We start from the raw sequence: 17,840 nt of genomic DNA on the forward strand, positions 1-17,840 counted from the left end.
TATATAAAACTTACATGTAGTTAAATTAATTCACATTCCCAAGGAATCATATATGCATAGCGAAATCCTAGATAATGTTAAAGCACTTTTACAATTGAGATGGGTAAAAATATTTTTCAAACTTGCAAGACAATTAACAATTCAAGCAGAGATATATGGTGATGAGCTATTGAACCCTCACTGGATTTTGTGTTTACTCTCTAGTCACTCAGTGTTTATTGGGTTAATCACTCTATTATTCTTTTTATCCTTACTTTCTATAACTTTGTTCTTCATCTAACCAATCAACAATTATAGAATACAGACATACAAAAATCATGAGGTCTTTTTCAAGGTTGTAATGGGGCCAAGGTAAAGGTAAGAGTATATGTATAAGGCTAAGTGAGCTAATAAGTGAATCCTTGATTAGTCTAAGATCTCACCTAACATACATATTTTGTAATTCAAAGTTTCTTAACCTATTTGCCCAACTTTTCTCACTTTGTATTGCAAGCTCATGCATTAACTTTAATTTTATCCCATGTGCATTGATTCTTCTTCTTCTTTTTTTTTTTTTTTTGCAATTGGGGAATTTTTGTATCCCCTTAATTAAATACCAAAAATAAACTTCTTTTTTTTAATGCACATGGTAATTCAATTGTTTTGATTTCACATGAGCATGCTTCCCAATTTTTTTGCATATTTTGAAACATCTTTATTCTTTTCAACTTTCTACCCTTGTTTCTATCATCTATGTTCCCATAAAGTTTCCCACACTTAAACAATACACAATTTCTATCTTAAGCTAACCAAGGATTCAACTTGGGATTTTTATTTTGTTTTTCTGCTTAAGGCTAGTAATGTAGTTTATAGAACAAGAGGGGATTAAAAAAGCTCAAGGGGGTTAACAAGGGTGATGTAAAAGGTGGGCTAATTTGGGATAAGTGAGGAAAATTCAAATGATGGCCTCAATCATCTCTTAGTATGTATCTATACTCTATAATTGGACATATAGATTAAAACAAAGTAAAGAACACCAGAATAAAAAGAAGGGAAAAACACACAGAAATAAAAATTATGGTTTGAATGTAACCATACAATTAAGCTCAACTCACAGGCTGTGTGTTCTCTAGCTCAAAAATCATATATCAGTTATACATGTCATGCAAGTAGAAATTAAGAGTTCCCATTATTCTCAATGTAAAAAATTTTTTTTTTGGGTGGCTTTAAAGTTTTAGTGTTCCTCCTTAATGAAATGTTGTTAACTAACTAACATGTTATGCTCTATATACAAGGTGTGTGGATTGTTTTTTATTATGTTAAACTCTCTAGTTTACTTCCTTTTTATTTTCAATTTAAACCAAACTATCATATGCTAAAAGGGTAAACTATACTAATTAATCCACATATTCTATAACTAATAAGTTTAGAATTGCAAACTAAACTAACTGGCTAAGGTATAAACTAAAGTGCAAAATGCGAAAATAGAGTAAAAATACAGCAAAAGAACAGTGTGCAAGTACTGAAAAATAAAAATAAAAATAAAGATAAAAATACAAAAAAATAACTAAAATAAAATAAAAGAGTCTGTAGTGGTTCACCAAAAAGATATGCCAGAGATGGCGACCTCCCCACACTTAAATAAAGCATCGTGGGGTGTGAAAGAGTGTCATCACTGGAAGGATAGGCTGCTGGAGTCTCGGTGGTGGCCTGAGGATCTGCAGACTGGATGAGGGTAGGAGGATCTGTCTGCTGCAGTAGAGGCTCTGACTGGACAGGAATCTCTGCATCTGCGGCCTGAATCTGCTGTGGCACCTCCTGCTGTGGTGCATCCTGCTCTGAGCCTGCCTGTGCAGCCTGGGTAGGTGTCTCCTCCTCGTGATCGTCCTCCTCTACCTCAGATGTATCAGAAGGGGTGTCAGGCTTGGAGGGGATGTCACCGCCGGATCGAATCATTAATTTGACGTGCTCATAGCGTCGCTTGTTGCGACGCTCCATACGATCCAAGCGGGCAAAGAGTCGATGCACCAAATGGTAAATAGGCTCAGGAGCTACTGGAGGTGCAGTGGGTGGGGCTGGTGCAGCAGTGGAAGAAGAAGGGGCAGCTGAAGGCGTGGTTGTCTCATCAGAAGCGGTCAGGAATGGAGGTGTATAGCGTAAAGCCCGAAACTTCCTGCTATGAGGGATAATCTTCCTGCAGTCCGCAGCAGGGGGCTTCTCATCAGCATCCTCCCAAGGCACGTCAGCTCGACGGCCTAGCTGGGTGACCAGGTAAGGGAAAGGAAGGGTGCCTCTAACATGGACCCTGGCCATATAGTGCCAGATGAATCATGGCAGATACAGGTCCTTACCCTCCATCACACACCAGAGAAGGGTGATCATAGTGGCAGGCAGCTCTGTCTCATGAGTGCTCGGCATAACACAGTTGCTCAGGATTTGGTGCCAGAGCCGAGCCTCATCATTCAGATACATAAGCTTGATTCCTTTAGGCATTGTGGTGTTCTTACCCATGACCCATGGGACAGTCGGATCAAGGGCTATCCTCTACTTGACAGCATCCCAGTCAAATATCAGAAAGCGCATGTCCTCTTCAGCCTTTTGGTAACCGTCAGGCTGATCTGACTTAGGCTGAAGGCACAGAATATCCTCAATGGCCTCTTCAGTGACCAGTATCTGTTTCCCTCTGAGGTGCACTGCATCCAGGGAAGTCTTAAAATAGTTGCAGTAAAACTCTCTTACCCAAGAAGCATTGACCTCTGTCAGGTTTCTCTCCAAGAAGAACCAGCCTCTCTGTTTGATCTGATCGGAGGTGTACTGCTGTAGTTCTTCTGGAATTTTCAGAGTCCTCTCCAGGTACAGATTTCTGGAGGTAGCAAACACTAGATACTTGAGCTCACAGTATCTGTTTGCAAATTTAATGGGATCATTGGCAGGGAAGAGCTGGTCAGCCTTCTCCTGTGGGGTAAAGTGCTTTTTCCGCCAGGAGTCATCATGCATGATGTCCAGGATGGACATAGAGGATTCACCTCTTTTCTTTTTACCAGTGGTAGCCTTGCCCTTTCCTTTTCTTTGAGGGTCAGACATCCTGAAAAGCAGAAATTCTAGGATATAAATGAAGAACAGAGCAGAAAGGCAAATAGCATAATAGTAATATAGGCACATAGTGGCAAAAGGGCAGTAGAATAATGAAATGAGTTAAATAAATGTATATTTTGGATTGGTTTGGAGGTAAAATTCTGAGATGAGAAATCACAATCCAAAATATATTATGAGAAGGATACTTGTTAATTAGGAGCAACAATAATCATGCCATGAGTTAAAAAGTTGAAAGAGTTAGTCAGAAAGCAGAGGGGAAAGTTAGAAAGTTAAAAGTGGGTAAAATTGAAAAAGAGGTTAGAAAGCGAAAATCAGTGAGTTAGTAAAAAGAAAGTCAGAGTAAGTGGCATGATGATTGGTTTCTAAGTAACAAGAATTTCACAATTTTAAGCAACAAACAACTCATATTCAAGCAAGGAAATCAAGTTGTTGATGATTCATATAGATATAGAAATAGCAAAAAGTGAAATCTAATCATCAGTAATGTGATTTATTAACCAGGAAAACAAAGGAATAAGAGTGCTGGCCCGTACATTCATGAATTGGTTTGGTAAAAGCTAAGGAATGCCAAATTCAAATTGCCAAAACCAAAACATAAATGAATATCAAAACAATTTACAGAAAATTGGGCAGCATTCTGGCTAAAATTGGATGTTCCCGGGTAATAAACAGCAAGCAGAATAGTTCATATAAATTAAAGTAAAGCTGCAAATACATATACAGAATATGAACATGAAAAAGCAGTGTAAAAAGCAGCATGAAACAGTGAAGAACAACATATGAACAGTATTAACATCACAGCAACAGTAGAATTGCAAAAATTATAAAACAAGTAGCAAGAATAGCGCAATTAATCAGGCCTAAATCCACTAACCACATCCTAGCTACCTAACCACCTAGAATCCACTACAAACATGCATCTCTAACTAGCCTAATTTGAACATAATTGGAAAAATATGCAATTGGAGCACGAATCGTAAATCACACTTTTCACAACTCGTACCACTAACCAGCAAGTGCACTGAGTCGTCTAAGTAATACCTTACGTGAGTAAGGGTCGATCCCACGGAGATTGTTGGCTTGAAGCAATCTATGGTTACCTTGTAAATCTTAGTCAGGAGATTTATTATGATTATCAATTTGAATTGCGAAGAATAAAAGAGCATGGATTAATTACTTGTTCTGCAGTAATGGAGAATATGTTGGAGTTTTGGAGATGCTTTGTCTTCTGAATCTCTGCTTTCTCTCTGTCTTCTTCTTCACGCACGCAAGGTTCCTCCTATGGCAAGCTGTGTGTTGGTGGATCACCGTTGTCAATGGCTACCATCCGTCCTCGCAGTGAAAAGGGTCCAGGTGCGCTGTCACCACACGGCTAATCATCTGTCGGTTCCCACTCATGCTGGAATAGGATCCATTGATCCTTTTGTGTCTGTCACTACGCCCAGCCCTTGTGAGTTTGAAGCTCGTCACAGTCATTAAATCCTTGAATCCTACTCGGAATACCACAGACAAGGTTTAGACTTTCCAGATTCTCAAGAATGCTGCCAATGGATTCTAGCTTATACCACGAAGATTCTGATTAAGAAATCCAAGAGATATTCATTCAATCGAAGGTAGAACGGAGGTGGTTGTCAGGCACGCGTTCATAGGTTGAAAATGATGATAGTGTCATGGATCATCACATCCATCATATTGAAGTGCGAATAAACATCTTAGATAGAAACAAGCGTGTTTGAATAGAAAACAAAAATAGTTGCATTAATTCATCGAAACACAGCAGAGCTCCTCACCCCCCAACAATGGAGTTCAGAGACTCATGCCGTCAAAGAGTACAAAGTTCAGATCTAAAATGTCATGAGGTCCAAAATAAATCTCTAAAAGTTGTTTAAATACTAAACTAGTAACCTAGGTTTACAGAAAATGAGTAAACTATGATAGATAGTGCAGAAATCCACTTCTGGGGCCCACTTGGTGTGTGCTGGGGCTGAGACTTAAGCTTCTCACGTGCTTGGGCTGTTTCTGGAGTTGAACGCCAGATTGTAACCTGTTTCTGGCGCTGAACGCTATACTGCAACATGGAACTGGCGTTGAACGCCAGTTTACGTCATCTATCCTTGAGCAAAGTATGAACTATTATATATTGCTGGAAAGCCCTGGATGTCTACTTTCCAACGCAATTAGGAGCGCGCCAATTAGACTTCTGTCGCTCCAGAAAATCCATTTTGAGTGCAAGGAGGTCAGAATCCAACAGCATCTGCAGTCCTTTTTCAGCCTAAATCAGATTTTTGCTCAACTCCCTCAATTTCAGCCAGAAAATACCTGAAATCACAGAAAAACACACAAACTCATAGTAAAGTCCAGAAATGTGATTTTTATTTAAAAACTAATAAAAATATAATAAAAAGTGACTAAAACATATTAAAAACTACCAAAAACAATGCCAAAAAGCGTATAAATTATCCGCTCATCACAACACCAAACTTAAATTGTTGCTTGTCCCCAAGCAACAAAAAACAAAGTAGGATAAAAAGAAGAGAATATACAATGAATTCCAAAAACATCTATGAAGATCAGTCTTAGTTAGATGAGCGGGGTTATTAGCTTTTTGCTTCTGAACAGTTTTGGCATCTCGCTTTATCCTTTGAAGTTCAGAATGATTGGTATCTATAGGAACTCAGAATTCAGATAATGTTATTGATTCTCCTAGTTTAGTATGTTGATTCTTGAACACAGCTACTTTATGAGTCTTGGCCGTGGCCCTAAGCACTCTGTTTTCCAGTATTACCACCGGATACATACATGCCACAGATACATAACTGGGTGAACCTTTTCAGATTGTGACTCAGCTTTGCTAAAGTCCCCAATTAGAGGTGTCCATGGTTCTTAAGCACACTCTGTTTTTGCTTTGGACCTCGACTTTAACCGCTCAGTCTCAAGTTTTCACTTAACACCTTCACGCCACAAGCACATGGTTAGGGACAGCTTGGTTTAGCCGCTTAGGCCAGGATTTTATTCCTTTAGGCCCTCCTATCCACTGATGCTCAAAGCCTTGGATCCTTTTTATTACCCTTGCCTTTTGGTTTTAAGGGCTATTGGCTTTTTGCTCTTGCCTTTTGGTTTAAAGAGCTTTTGGCTTTTTCTGCTTGCTTTTTTTTCGCATTTTTTTTCGCATTTTTTTTCTGCAAGCTTTGTTCTTCACTGCTTTTTCTTACTTCAAGAATCATTTTTATGATTTTTCAGATTATCAAATAACATTTCTCCTTTTTCATCATTCTTTCAAGAGCCAACAATTTTAACATTCATAAACAACAAATTCAAAAGATATATGCACTGTTCAAGCATTCATTCAGAAAACAAAAAGTATTGCCACCACATCAAAATAATTAAACTATTTTAAAACTCGAAATTCATGCACTTCTTTTTCTTTTTTAGAAAACAATTTTCATTTAAGAAAGGTGATGGATTCATAGGACATTCATATCTTTAAGACATAGACACTTAGATACTAGTGATCATATAGTAAAGACACAAACATAATTAAACATGAAGCAAAGTAAACGAAAAACAAGAAAATAAGAACAAGGAGATTAAGGAATGGGTCCACCTTAATGAGGGTGGCGTCTTCCTCTTCTTGAAGAACCAATGGTGCTCTTGAGCTCCTCTATGTCTCTTCCTTGCCTTTGTTGCTCCTCCCTCATAGCTCTTTGATCTGCAGTCAATTGCTCTACCACTGAATTATGGAAAAACAAAAAGCAATGCTTTTACCACACCAAACTTAAAAGGGTTGCTCGTCCTCGAGCAAAAGAAGAAAGAAGTGGAGAAGATGGAGGAGATGGAGGTGTGTGAATGGGTGGGTTTGGGAGGGGAAAGGTTTGAATTTGAATGGTGAGGTAGGTGGAGATCCTGTGGGGTCCACAGATCCTATGGGATCCTGTAAGGTCCACAGATCCTGTAGAGGATCCTGTGGGATCCACAGATCAAGTGGGTCAAGGACTTAACATCCCTAATCTAATTAGGCGTGTAAAATGCCCTTGCTGTGCAATCCTGGCGTTTAACGCCAGACTGCTGCTTGTTTCTGGCGTTAAACGCCCAAATGTAGCCTGTTTCTGGCGTTTAACACCAGGCAGATGCTTGTTTCTGGCGTTAAACACCAGCTTGGTGCTTGTTTCTGGCGTTAAACGCTAGACAGATGCTTGTTTCTGGCGTTTAAACGCCAGACTGCTCTTCTCCAGGGTGTGCTGTTTTCAATGCTGTTTTTCATTCTGTTTTTGATTTTTCAATAGTTTTTATGACTTCACATGACCATCAACCTAATAAATCACGAAATAACAAAAAGAAAATAAAATAGATATGATTAAATAATATTGGGTTGCCTCTCAACAAGCGCTTCTTTAATGTCAATAGCTTGACAGTGAGCTCTCATGGAGCCTCACAGATAATCAGAGTAAGGTTGGAACCTTCCAACACCAAACTTAGAGTTTGGTTGTCGCCTCCCAACACCAAACTTAGAGTTTGAATGTGGGGGTTTTGTTTGACTCTGTATTGAGAGAAGCTTTTCATGCTTCCTCTCCATGGTTACAGAAGGAGAACCTTGTGTCTTATAGTTTGCAATGTCTGCAAACCACAGAGCTTCCTGAATAGCAAACAATTGCTCATCCGGAAAAGTTTCAGAGATCTCAATAGGAGGGAGGGATGCTCCTGCTACTGGTTCTATCCGGGACAGGTGATCAGCTACTTGATTCTCTGTCCCTTTTCTGTCTCTTATTTCTATATCAAACTCTTGTAGAAGCAACACCCATCTTATGAGCCTGGGCTTTGAATCCTGCTTTGTGAGTAGATATTTAAGAGCAGCATGGTCAGTGTACACAATCAATTTTGATCCTACTAAGTATGATCTAAACTTGTCAATGGAATAAACCACTGCAAGCAGCACTTTTTCTGTGGTTGTGTAATTTTTCTGGGCATCATTTAAAATGCGGCTAGCATAATGAATGACATGCAGAAGCTTGTTATGCCTCTTTCCCAGTACTGCACCAATAGTATGGTCACTGGCATCACACATTAGTTCAAATGGTAATGTCCAGTCTGGTGCAGAAATAACTGGTGTTGTGACCAGCTTAGCTTTCAGAGTTTCAAACGCCTGCAGACACTCTGTGTCAAACATAAATGGTGTGTCAACAGCTAGCAGATTGCTCAGAGGTTTTGCAATTTTTGAAAAATCCTTTATAAACCTCCTATAGAATCTTGCATGCCCCAGAAAGCTTCTGATTGCCTTAACATTGGTGGGTGGTGGTAATTTTTCAATTACCTCTACCTTAGCTTGATCCACCTCTATTCCCTTGTTCAAAATTTTATGCCCAAGGACAATTCCTTCAGTCACCATAAAGTGATATTTTTCCCAATTTAGAACCAGGTTAGTCTCTTGGCATCTTTTCAGAACAAGTACTAGATGGTTAAGACAGGAGCTAAATGAGTCTCCAAATACTGAGAAGTCATCCACGAAGACTTCCAGAAATTTCTCTACCATATCAGAGAAGATAGAGAGCATGCACCTCTGAAAGGTTGCAAGTGCATTGCACAGACCAAAAGGCATTCTTCTGTATGCAAATACTCCAGATAGACATGTGAATGCTGTTTTCTCTTGGTCTTGAGGATCTACTGCAATTTGGTTGTAACCTGAATAGCCATCCAAAAAGCAGTAGTATTCATGACCTGCTAGTCTTTCTAGCATCTGGTCTATGAATGGTAAAGGGAAGTGATCCTTCCTGGTGGCTGTATTGAGCCTTCTGTAGTCAATACACAAACGCTACCCTGTAACTGTTCTTGTAGGAACCAGTTAATTTTTTTCATTATGAACCACTGTCATACCTCTCTTCTTAGGGACAACATGGACAGGACTCACCCAGGGGCTATCAGAAATAGGATAAATAATCCCAGCCTCTAGTAACTTAGTGACCTCTTTCTGCACCACTTCCTTCATGGCTGGATTTAGCCGCCTCTGTGGTTGAACCACTGGCTTAGCATCATCCTCCAATAGGATCTTGTGCATGCATCTTGCTGGGCTGATGCCCTTAAGGTCACTTATGGACCACCCAAGAGCTGTCTTATGTGTCCTTAGCACTTGAAGTAGCGCTTCCTCTTCTAGGGGATTTAAAGCAGAGCTTATGATCACCGGAAAAGTGTCACCTTCTCCCAGAAATGCATATTTCAGGGATGGTGGTAATGATTTGAGCGAGTTTAGGAGGTTTTTCCTCTTCCTGAGGAAGTTTCAGAAGCTCTTTCAATTCCTCTGAATCCTCCAGATTAGGCTGAACATCTTTAAAAATGTCCTCTAGCTCTGATTCGAGACTCTCAGTCATATTGACCTCTTCCACTAGGGAGTCAATAATATCAACGCTCAGGCAGTCGTCTGATGTGTCTGGATGTTGCATAGCTTTGACAACATTCAACTTAAACTCATCCTCATTAACTCTCAGGGTTATCTCCCCTTTTTGAATGTCAATGAGGGTTCGTCCAGTTGCTAGGAATGGTCTTCCTAGAATGAGAGTTGCACTCTTGTGCTCCTCCATTTCCAGTACTACAAAGTCAGTAGGGAAGGCAAATGGCCCAACCTTGACAATCATGTCCTCAATTATGCCTGATGGGTATTTAATGGAGCCATTAGCAAGTTGAAGACAGATCCGGGTTGGTTTGACCTCTTCAGTCAAGCCAAGCTTTCTGATAGTGGATGCAGGGAATAGGTTGATGCCTGCTCCAAGATCACATAAAGCTGTCTTGGTGCAATTACCCTCTAATATGCATGGTATCACAAAGCTCTCGGGATCTTTAAGCTTTTCTGGGAAGCTTTTTAGAATGACTGCACTGCATTCTTCAGTGAGGAGAACTCTTTCAGTTTCTCTCCAATCCTTCTTATGACTCAAGATATCTTTCATGAACTTGGCATAAGGGGGTATTTGCTCAAGTGCCTCTGCAAACGGAATTTTTATTTCAAGAGTCCTGAGATAGTCTGCAAAGCGAGCAAATTGCTTATCCTGCTCCTCTTGACGGAGTTTTTGAGGATAAGGTATCTTGGCTTTGTACTCCTCAACCTTGGTTGCTGTAGGTTTATTTCCTACAGAAGTGGTTGGGAAAGCCTTTTTAGAGGGGTTGTTATCAACACTTGTGTGTGTTTGATCCCTCACTGGCATTTGAATGCCAGGGTTGGAAGCTTGACTGGCGTTGGACGCCAACTTCCTACCTATTTCTGGCGTTTGAACGCTAGAACTGAGCTTCCATTGGGCGTTTGACGCCAGCTCCTTGCCTGTTCCTGGCGTTTGAACGCCAGAACTATGCGTGGGTTGGGCGTTTAACGCCAACTTTGCACCCTTTTATGGCGTTTGAACGCCAGAGTTATTCCTCTCTGGGCTCTTACTGTCCTCAGAGGGATTTTGGATAGTATTTTGCTCATCCTCTGTCAGTTGTTCTTTTCTTGGCTTTCTGCTGCTCTGAAGTGAGGTATTTAATGTTTTCCCACTTCTTAATTGAACTGCTTGGCACTCTTCTGTTATTTGTTTTGATAACTGCTGTTTTGTTTGCTTCAACTGTACTTCCATATTCATATTAGCCATTCTTGTGTCTTGTAATATCTCCTTGAATTCAGCTAGCTGTTTTGTTAGAAAATCTAATTGCTGATTGAATTCAGTAACTTGTTCTGCAGGACTGAGTTCAGCAGTTACTGTTTTAGCCTCTTCTTTCATGGAAGACTCACTACTTAGGTACAGATGCTGATTTCTGGCAACTGTATCAATGAGCTTTTGAGCTTCTTCAATTGTCTTTCTTATGTGTATAGATCCACCAGCTGAGTGGTCCAAAGACATCTGAGCTTTCTCTGTGAGCCCATAATAGAAGATGTCTAACTGCACCCACTCTGAAAACATTTCAGAGCGGCATTTTCTTAGCATCTCTCTGTATCTCTCCCAGGCATCATAAAGAGATTCATCATCTCCTTGTTTAAAGCCTTGGATGTTCAACCTTAGCTGTGTCATCCGTTTTGGAGGGAAATATTGATTCAGGAATTTTTCTGACAGCTGTTTCCATGTCCTTATGCTAGCCTTAGGTTGGTTATTTAACCACCTCTTAGCTTGGTCTTTTACAGCAAATGGAAATAGTAATAATCTGTAGACATCCTGATCTACTTCCTTATCATGTACTGTGTCAGCAATTTGTAAAAACTGTGCCAGAAACTCTGTAGGTTCTTCCTGTGGAAGACCGGAATACTGGCAACTTTGCTGCACCATGATAATGAGCTGAGGATTCAACTCAAAGCTACTGACTCCGATGGAGGGTATACAGATACTACTCCCATATGAGGCAGTAGTGGGGTTAGCATATGATCCCAGAGTCTTTCTGGACTGTTTATTTCCACTTTTGTCCATGATGGAGAAAGGGAGATGATGTGGATTGTAAATTTTTTTTTTTAAAACTGAAATTAAAATAAAATAAAATTAATGAAGAATTGACTAAAATTTCGAAAATTTGAAGAAAAAGAAATAAAAGAAACTTGAAAACTAAATTAATTAATTAAAAAGATTTGAAAAAGATGTGGGTGAGGATTTTTGAAAAAAATGAAGAGAGAGAAATTGGTTAGGAAGTTTTGAAAAAGATGTCTTAGAATTAAAGATACTTGTAAGAAAATAAAATAAAAAAAAGAAAAGATATGAAAAAGATTTGATTTTAGGATTTGAGATTAGAGAGGATAAGATAAGCTAGGTAAGAGAAGATAAGGAATTTAAATTAAAAAAATTTGAAATTTAAATTTGAAATTTGAAAATTAAATTTTGAAATTTGAAATTTGAAATTTGAAATTTGAAATTTTGAATTTTGAATTTTGGTAGTTGAAATTTGAAATTTGAATTTGAAATAAGATAAGATAAGATTTTTTTTGAAAAAGATTTGAATTTTGAAATTTTAAAACTAAGATAAGATAAAATAATATTTTTAAAATGAAATCTGAATTTTTAAAAGAAAAATTCGAAAAATCACTTAAAATAAAGGAAAAAGATATTTTTGAATTCAATGAGGAAGGAGAAAAACAATAAAAAGACACAAAAATAAAAATTTTTAGATCTAATACTCCTTATTTTCGAAAATTTGGAGGAAAAATACCAAAGAACACCAAACATAAAAATTTTAAGATCAGAACATAAGCAAGACTCAAGAACACCTTGAAGATTCACAAGAACACGAAGAACAAAAATTCAAAGACTCAAAGGACTCAAGAACATAAGAAAAGAACACTAAACTTAAAAATTTTTAGAAAACCAAAAACTAATTTTCGAAAATTAAATAAGAACTAACAAGAAAACACCAAACTTAAAACTTGACACAAGATTTAATCAAAGAAAAATTATTTTTGAAAAGATTTTAGAAAGAAAGACTCAAAGGAGCAACTATTCACAAGAACATAGACACAACGCTCTAGCCAATTGAGTTATAAATTTAAAGTGTTTTAACAAGGTGTTTAATGTATAAAAAATATTTTATTTTTATTTTATTTTATTTTTTATTTTTTATTTTTATTTTTATTTTTTTTTTAGATACCAATAATTCTAGAATGCACAAGAAAAACAAGAAAATTCACACAGCAAGAAAAACTAAAGATCAAACAAGGAAAATAAACAAGAACAACTTGAAGATTAAGAAAGAACAATGAACACAAATTCGAAAATTTAAAAGAAAAGAAACACATGCAATTGACACCAAACTTAAAATATGGAACTAAACTCAAACAAAAAAACTCAATTATCAGTTTATAAAATTTTCGAAAAATTTAAAAAGAGAAAATAAGGATTTAGAAAAAGAAATTTCAACAAAAAACAATAATAGAAGACTCTAAACCAAAAAGAAAAAATTTTCCTAATCTAAGCAACAAAATAAACCGTTAGTTGTCCAAACTCAAACAATCCCCGGCAACGGCGCCAAAAACTTGGTGCACGAATCGTAAATCACACTTTTCACAACTCGTACCACTAACCAGTGTAAGGCCCAGAATCTTTGAAAAGTCTTATTATGATCAAGTCTCAAATCCTACAATTATTTATAGCCTTAATTTCGGAAATCATTTTTATTAAAGATAATTAAGGCAAGTTTTGATTTATTGGATTTGAGATAAGCTATGATTATTATCCAATTTTATAATTATTGGATTATTTTCCACATTCAGAGTATAAACTTGGTAATTGTGAAATAATAAGGATTTCCATATGATTTGAATTAAATAAGTAATATTTTCAATATTAATACTACTACTTTGGAAAATAAGGGATTTAATTATATTACTCCTAATTATTTGATTTGGGCATTTTATTGAAAGTAATTTGTAAAAATTGATGATTAAATAGTATTTTCTATATATAATTAGCGTTGGATTTAATTTGGGTTTCAATTACCATATTATTCCTATTTTTATGTGAAATTACTAAAATGCCCCTAACCCTAATTTTAAAAAAATGAAACCCTAACCCAGTAACCCGTACCCGACCCGGTTTCCCCTTTCTCCCACACTCAGCAGACCTCTTCCCCCTTTCTTCAATTCGATGCACAGCAGCCACAATGTTTCCCTCATCCAGCAACAGCAGCACCCCACGGTTTCTTTCCCTTTTCCATGAAAGAAATGAATCAGAAGCAAAAAGGGGGAGATGGAGCAGAGCTACGAACAGGGGAGGGACAAGCAGCGCTACTGTCGCCGGTCACCTCGCCGCCGTGCCCAGATCGCGTCCAGCCCTCGTCACCGCCATTCGTCCTCAGCCTCATCGCGTTCTTGCTTGACCGCTGCTGCTCCCATGTCCTCCAACGGCGCTGCTGTTGTCGCCAATAGAGCCGCCACGAAGAGGAGGAAGGGCGCTGCTTCGCGCCTCGCCGCCGTCGCTCCTCTGAAAGGGGCAAAAAGTGGCCGCCGCCAAGCATGACGGGTGGAGGAGAGGGAGAACTCGCGTCTGAGACTAGGAGGAGATGGGGTTTCGCCGCTGTTGGGGTCTCACCGCCGCCGTCCCCGTGGTGGCTGGTGTCGTCACTGGAGAAGACCACCGGAGTTGCTGTCTGCCTCTGCCTCGGGGTTCTGCAAGTTTCCGGAGCCCACTGCCGCCAGAGCTGCCCAGAACCACCGCTGTGGCTGCCGCTGGGATTGTGAACGGAAGGAGGAGATGCTGTTTCCGTTACAGCCACTCCCGGAGGAGAAGTCAACCGCGCCGCCGTACCGAGTTGCCGGAGAACGCCACTGCCGCCACCGAGCTCCACTGGCGGTAAGGCTTTTAAGTTGAGTTTTCCTTCTGTTAAGTTTCCTGGAACTTCATTGTCGCTGCGTGTGGTTCAGATCGCCGCTGCTGCTTGGGGCTGACTGCCGGGCTGCTGCCGAGCCGGTTCGGAGACCGCCGCTGTTTCGGTTCAGCCGTTCCTTTGGTTCGGTAAGCGTTTCGATCTGAAAGCCCTCTAGTTACTGCTCTATTATACGTTGAGGAGTTGTAGCATTTGTTGTTATGAGAGTTAATCTCGGTTATTATTATATATTGCGATTAGAGTCGTTGTGGTTGCTGAGAAAACGGTTTGGAGCTGAGGTTTTGGTAGTCGGGATTTTGATTGTTGATTTCGGGTCGAGGCAGAAAGGACGCTGTGATGCCTTTGAGTTATGGAATTTGCGTTTTGAGGTAGGGGCGCTTTCCAAAAACTATAGTTTATTATTGGAATTATTACATATGGGTACTGATGTGAGATATTGTGTATTTGGTGATTGTATCTGCCTTATGTATTATTTGATTGACTCGAATGACTATGGATGTTGGTTTGGCCGAATTGTTGTGTGGCTTGTGAAATGTAATGTTTGAAGTTGATTCTTTAAAGATTTGAAATGAGTTTAATCCGTTGAGGATTGGTTTGAATTGAGTCAATTATTTTGATGATGTGGAAGATAGAATACTCTTGAAATTCAGCCTGTGTGGCTTTAATTGATTTGGTTTTGATAAATGATTTATTGCTGAACCGATTCTTTAAAGCTTTAGAAATGAATTAAATCGGTTGATATTGAGTTGATTTTTGAAATGGCTTCCTTGAGATATGCCACTGAGGCGACTGTTGGATTTAGCTTGCTTTTGAATTGATTTCTGGTTTTGAGCTGTTGAAAAGGAATGAGAAACAGTTTAGTTGGGACCCGAACCGGGTGGCAAAAGTCCAAGTTTTAGGGGAGGTGCTGCCGAAATTTCTATAGAACCCGAGTCCTTATTTGAAATGTTAATTGAGGAATTTTGAGTTTAATGCCTTTCCTATCTATTTTGAGGATTGTGAAATTATGGCTTCTTTATTACCTTTACTTAGAACAATTAAGAAAGCAATGAAGTTATGCTTTGAAAGAATTATTGAAAAGAGAATCATGATTTATCCTTATTTTCCAAGAAGAACAGTATGTCTTTGGGTACAAGTCATTTGAAAGAGAATCTTGCTTTGAGGCTGTTTTAAAAGGTAAAACGGGTTTATGTTTTTCTCTATTAAACACAAAGATTGTCCCTTGGGAGAGTTTTCGTGATTTTAAAAGGAATTGGATTTCGATTGATGAGCCTCATTATTTTGACGTTTTAAATAAGATTCAAAGTATCTTTTGAACTCTAGTTTAACACAACAAAAATGATTCTCTTATCAGTTTGAAACGCTTCAGATTTAATTATGGAATTGAAGCCGGTTTTGTTTAAGTAAAGGAAATGGTTTTGAAAGAAGTAAAGGTTACGTGACTCGGTTTGGCTTAGATCCTATTTTCTTACTCAAATCAGAAAGCCAATGTTTTAATGATTTTAAATGAATTTGGCGAAATGAGATATGTTATTCTCCCCTAAAGACTTGGGACTCTGTCGAGAAACTTTGTTATAAAATCCCATTGTTGAATGGATGATTTTGAATGTTTCAAAATAAATCTTTAACTTGCCATGGTTATGGAAGTTTGGAAAGAGGATGCCGAGAGTGGCATTGTTTTCAAAGGGGAATTTACCTTGAGTAAAAGTGGCTTATGAGCCTAAGATGATTTGAGAAATGAGATCTTTAAAGCCAAGGCTGAAAAGAGTTGAAACTCGATTTCAAAGTGAAATGAATTGAGAAAATAATTTATGGCTTAAATGCCGACTTTATGAATTTAATGATGTTGAATGGTGGAAGTGCTGTTTTGTTGTGAGCCGGAATGGCTGTGTATGATTATACATATTGGTTGGTTTTGGATTGAACCGTGAGCCGGAATGGCTGTGTATGATATGAATATTGGCTGGTTCTGGACTGAACCGTGAGCCGGATGGCTGAGATGGATGTTGATCCATGGATGAGATTGAATGCATGTTTATGCTGAATCATTGATATATATGAATGTTGCACTTCCACTATCTGAGATACGAGTTTCCCTGGGTAGTAGCAGTGGCTAGCCACCACGTGCTCCAGGTCGAGACTTGATACTCTGTTGACCCTATGTCGTAAGTGTGGCCGGGCACTGTGAAAGGCCCGGATGAGCTCGCCCCCATAAATATTCACCAGTGATGGTGATGGATAAATATTCACCAGTGAGGGTGATGGATATGGATCATGATTATGATCAAGTTTATGATGAGTATAACTCGAGTTGGGGATGCACGACAGAGGGACAGTCCAATGGTTAGCTACCAGGACTTGTCGGGTTGGCTTTATAACCGACAGATGATATCATCAGCCACTAGGGACAGGCATGCATCATATGCATTTGTGTGACATTGGTTGGGTGTGCATATTATACTTGGTTTGCCTATGTGATTAATTGCTAACTGTTCTACTTGTAATAACTATTTGTTTGTGCTTGAACTTCCTATCTGTGTTTGCATCTGGGACTCTGTTGGATTGAGGTGATTGGTTGTTGGTTGGATTGTTTGGGCCTAGGGCCGTGGTTGGAAAGAGATGAACTGACGGTTGATTTCGGTTTTGTGTTTCTGGTTTGGAATAAAATATGAAAGGCTATTTTGGTTTCGCTTAGATAAACCGCTTTGAAAGACTTTTGAGTTTTTGAGAATTGAACGGTTCTTCTTTCTGAAAAGATTTCCGACTTTACTTTCATCGTAAACCGTTATTTTTGAAAAGAGGCATAAGACGGTTATGAATCACTGGTGCGATTATCTTCATGTATCCTATTACAGTAATTCCCAAAAACCCTCTACTGAGAACCCTTTCGAGGATGATGTTCTCACCCCCCTACATTTTTCCCCTTTCAGGATATGGGCGCAGAAGTTATGAAGAGCTTATTTAATTGTTGTTGTGATGCTCTATATTGTTTTAGTTATGGTTTATTGTACCCTCGCCTTTATCTTGATATAATCTGTAAGAGGGATAGGAATTGTATTGGATTATGTTTGTAATATTATTTATATATGTGTATGTATATATATGGATGTACTCTTTATGAGTTTTTGTAAGTTGTATGGTATTTATGGATGTACGTTATCGAACGAAAGTATCTTTGGGAGCGGTATTGCGGTTTAAAGTTTCAAACAGGCTCATATTTTAGTATTAAATAAGATAAGTGTCGTCGTAATGTCCGACCTATCAGAGTCGCGCAGCCGGAAGCGTGAGCTTTGGTAGTTAGGGTGTTACAACCAGCAAGTGCACTGGGTCATCCAAGTAATACCTTACGTGAGTAAGGGTCGATCCCATGGAGATTGTTGGCTTGAAGCAATCTATGGTTACCTTGTAAATCTTAGTCAGGAGATTTATTATGATTATCAATTTGAATTGCG

The 17,840-nt window shown here is 38.7% G+C and overlaps 1 protein-coding gene across 1 annotated transcript; it reads left to right on the plus strand.

The window, feature by feature from the left end:
• Window positions 1–14,064: 14,064 nt before the first annotated feature.
• On the plus strand, window positions 14,065–17,462 carry LOC148575013 (uncharacterized). Its single transcript, XM_088503791.1, has 3 exons — window positions 14,065–14,354; window positions 14,426–14,516; window positions 17,319–17,462. Exons 1-3 carry the CDS (start codon window positions 14,065–14,067, stop codon window positions 17,460–17,462), a joined length of 525 nt encoding a protein of 174 aa, XP_088359917.1.
• The last annotated feature ends 378 nt before the right edge of the window (window positions 17,463–17,840 follow it).

Source organism: Arachis ipaensis, chromosome B2 (genome assembly GCF_059453495.1).
Source record: "Arachis ipaensis isolate K30076 ecotype BB chromosome B2, ASM5945349v1, whole genome shotgun sequence".
In the NCBI taxonomy this organism is placed as follows: Eukaryota; Viridiplantae; Streptophyta; class Magnoliopsida; order Fabales; family Fabaceae; genus Arachis; species Arachis ipaensis.

Excerpts from the sequence above, each read along its gene's own strand:
- LOC148575013 (XM_088503791.1), top strand. The coding sequence starts at position 14,065 with ATGGGGTTTCGCCGCTGTTGGGGTCTCACCGCCGCCGTCCCCGTGGTG. Across the intron at positions 14,355-14,425 it reads GCCACCGAGCTCCACTGGCG|ATCGCCGCTGCTGCTTGGGG; the intron begins GTAAGGCTTTTA and ends CGTGTGGTTCAG. Across the intron at positions 14,517-17,318 it reads TCAGCCGTTCCTTTGGTTCG|GATATGGGCGCAGAAGTTAT; the intron begins GTAAGCGTTTCG and ends TTCCCCTTTCAG.